Genomic DNA, 2574 nt, shown 5'->3' with positions numbered 1-2574 from the left:
TTCTTTCTCAAACTTTGGCTACATGGCTTAGGTTTGCTCCTTCTTCTTCCTCTCTTCTTCTTCTTCCATGTCCTCCTCCCAACAGCTCCGCGCCTTCTTCCTCCTCTTCTTCTTCCTTGTCGTCCTCTGCCCAATAGCTCAACACCTAGAGTCCATGCAAGTGTGTATATGGAGGGGCAATTGGTTGGCAAGCCAAGGTAAGACTTCTATGTGTGCTAGGACAAGTGTGCTCTCTAGAGACAAGCATAAAACTTGTATGTGAGCTCTCTAGAGACAAGTGTGCAGCCTTGTGTGGCACCTGGAGGTTTGCACAAAATGCTACTTTGTATTGCAACCCCTCTTCTCTCTTGTTTTTCTTCTGAGAGGCTCTTCTCCTTTTCTTCTTCTTCCCAGAGCCTGGTTTCAGCTTCTGTTCCTTCTTCTCCGTCCATGTCCTCCCCACAGCTTCGCGCCATCGTCGTGGGAGGTGGCGCCATCGGCTCCTCCACCGCCTTCTTCCTCTCCCAGCATGGCCTCTCCGTCACCCTCGTCGAACAGTCCTCTCTCGCCTGCGCTGCCTCAGGTAAGGCCGGTGGCTTCCTCGCCCTCGACTGGTGCGACAGTAGCCCCCTCGGTCCCCTCGCCCGCGCCAGCTTCCGCCTCCACCAACAGCTCGCCCAGCAGCTCGACGGTGAGAACAATTATGGGTACCGCCGCCTCGATACCCTCAGCTTGGCTGTGGAAGAACAAAGAAATTCTCCCGGCAGAGTGAGCCCCAGAACTACAGCATCTCTGCCCGACTGGATCGATGGCTCTATCAGGAGCTCGGGGATGTTGGGTACCAAGCAAAACACGGCCCAGGTACATCCCCAGCTGTTTACCAAGGCATTGGCCTCGTTTGCAGTGGAGAAGTATGGGGCGAAACTCTTGATAGGGAAAGTGCAAGAAGTCGTTATGGAGAAGAATGCTCGGGTGACGGGAGTCGTGGTAGATGGCAATCTTCTTGCTGCTGATATTGTCGTTCTAGCAATGGGACCCTGGTCGGCGAAAAGCAAACTTATCTCCTCCTTAACTTCTGTTTCTGGTTTGAAAGCCCATAGCATCGTGTTACAACCCAAAGATCCAAATTCGATATCAGCGCATGCGCTTTTCTTGAAGTACAGAACCCGTGAGGGAAGATCAATGGATCCGGAGGTATATCCGCGGCCTACAGGAGAAGTCTATGTGTGTGGTATGTCCGAGGAAGTAGAGGTTCCAGATGACCCAAACCTCGTAGAACCTCGGAGAGAATCTATTGCAATGTTACAAAGAGTCGCGGGTAATGTGTCCAGTCAACTGCTTGATGCTCAGGTCACCGCTGAGCAAGCTTGCTTTTTGCCATGCTCTGAAGACGGGTTACCTCTGATTGGCAAATTCCCAGGTGTTGAGGGCGTCTATGTTGCCACCGGCCATAGCTGTTGGGGTATCCTCAATGCTCCCGCTACAGGAGCATCCCTTGCAGAACTCATTGTAGATGGCCGCTCAAAGCTCGTCGATCTTAAGCCTTTTGATCCTGCAAGGTTCAGTAAGGCTTCAATAAATAGAAGAATACCCGTCTGATCTCAAGAATTCAGATACTGCAGGAGGGTAAAGACGTGTAAATATTTGTCTTAGATAATCAGCCATCTACTTTTCTCCACGTGGATATTGCGCTTCCATTTGCTTCTTCTGGAGAGTTAGAACTGTAAAACTTTGCTAGTGTAGACTATTCTTTTATTACACCATGATACAGAACAGCCTTTAAATGAGTCCACGGTTGATAACTGAGTCTGAAGTAAGCAGTTTACTATACTGAATTTGATCTGCACAATTTGTAGACATGAAGTCAGAGGCAAAGCGTCACAAAGCCTAATGCTTTTGACATAATCATCTTTGAGGCTCACGTGATATGAATCTAAATCCATACCTCTTATGTTTAAACCTTCAGTGCATCTCCAGTGTCACACAGACAATTTTACACCACCTGATTTCTCTGAACGTGATCTTGGACCTTTTTTGTATGCTAGTCGGTCGTTCCAAAGCTGGCATTCAGTTTTTTCTCTCTAATGTACAGTGAAACACATCCATAGACTGTTGTTTGTACTCCCATGATCATCTTGTGTTGAGGTGCAATTCATCTTTTAAACTTGTGTCGATCATTGAACCGTGAGCAGCAGAGAGATGTTTCATAAGATGACCTGTAACTAAGTGCTTTCCTACCTGATGTGATCTTGCTTCCTGAAAGCAATTGACATGGCAGTTTGAAATGACTAGATCAGGACAGCTTGGTGTACTCAGATGGATAAGTATTAGGTATATAAATAATGAGGGAGATGTTGTGTTTTAAGAGGATGAGTTTGGGCATGTTCCTGGGTTCATCTAGATACATGCTTCTGCCGTATTAGCGGACATGCAAATTTCGCCTTGTGAAGTTTTCGTCCATGTTGTGGCCTGCTGGTATTGCGATAATTCGTTCCATCTTTTTATCTAGTGTGTTGCCCTATCAGCTAGATTTAGATGCTCGTCTGGGAGAGACTGAAATGAAATCGTTTAGTCTTCTACCTTTTGATTAGCCTT

The 2574-nt window shown here is 47.3% G+C and overlaps 1 protein-coding gene across 1 annotated transcript; it reads left to right on the top strand.

Annotated features, from left to right (window-relative positions):
- Nucleotides 1–280: 280 nt before the first annotated feature.
- Nucleotides 281–2245, top strand: LOC147896309 (FAD-dependent oxidoreductase family protein). Its single transcript, XM_087382590.1, has one exon. It carries the CDS (start codon nucleotides 316–318, stop codon nucleotides 1576–1578), a length of 1263 nt encoding a protein of 420 aa, XP_087238716.1. The 5' UTR covers nucleotides 281–315; the 3' UTR covers nucleotides 1579–2245.
- Nucleotides 2246–2574: the final 329 nt, after the last annotated feature.

Source organism: Dipteris shenzhenensis, chromosome 12 (genome assembly GCF_047967505.1).
Source record: "Dipteris shenzhenensis isolate YYH24624 ecotype China chromosome 12, Dip_SZ_1.0, whole genome shotgun sequence".
NCBI lineage: Eukaryota > Viridiplantae > Streptophyta > Polypodiopsida > Gleicheniales > Dipteridaceae > Dipteris > Dipteris shenzhenensis.
This window is presented reverse-complemented; position numbering and strand designations above follow the sequence as displayed.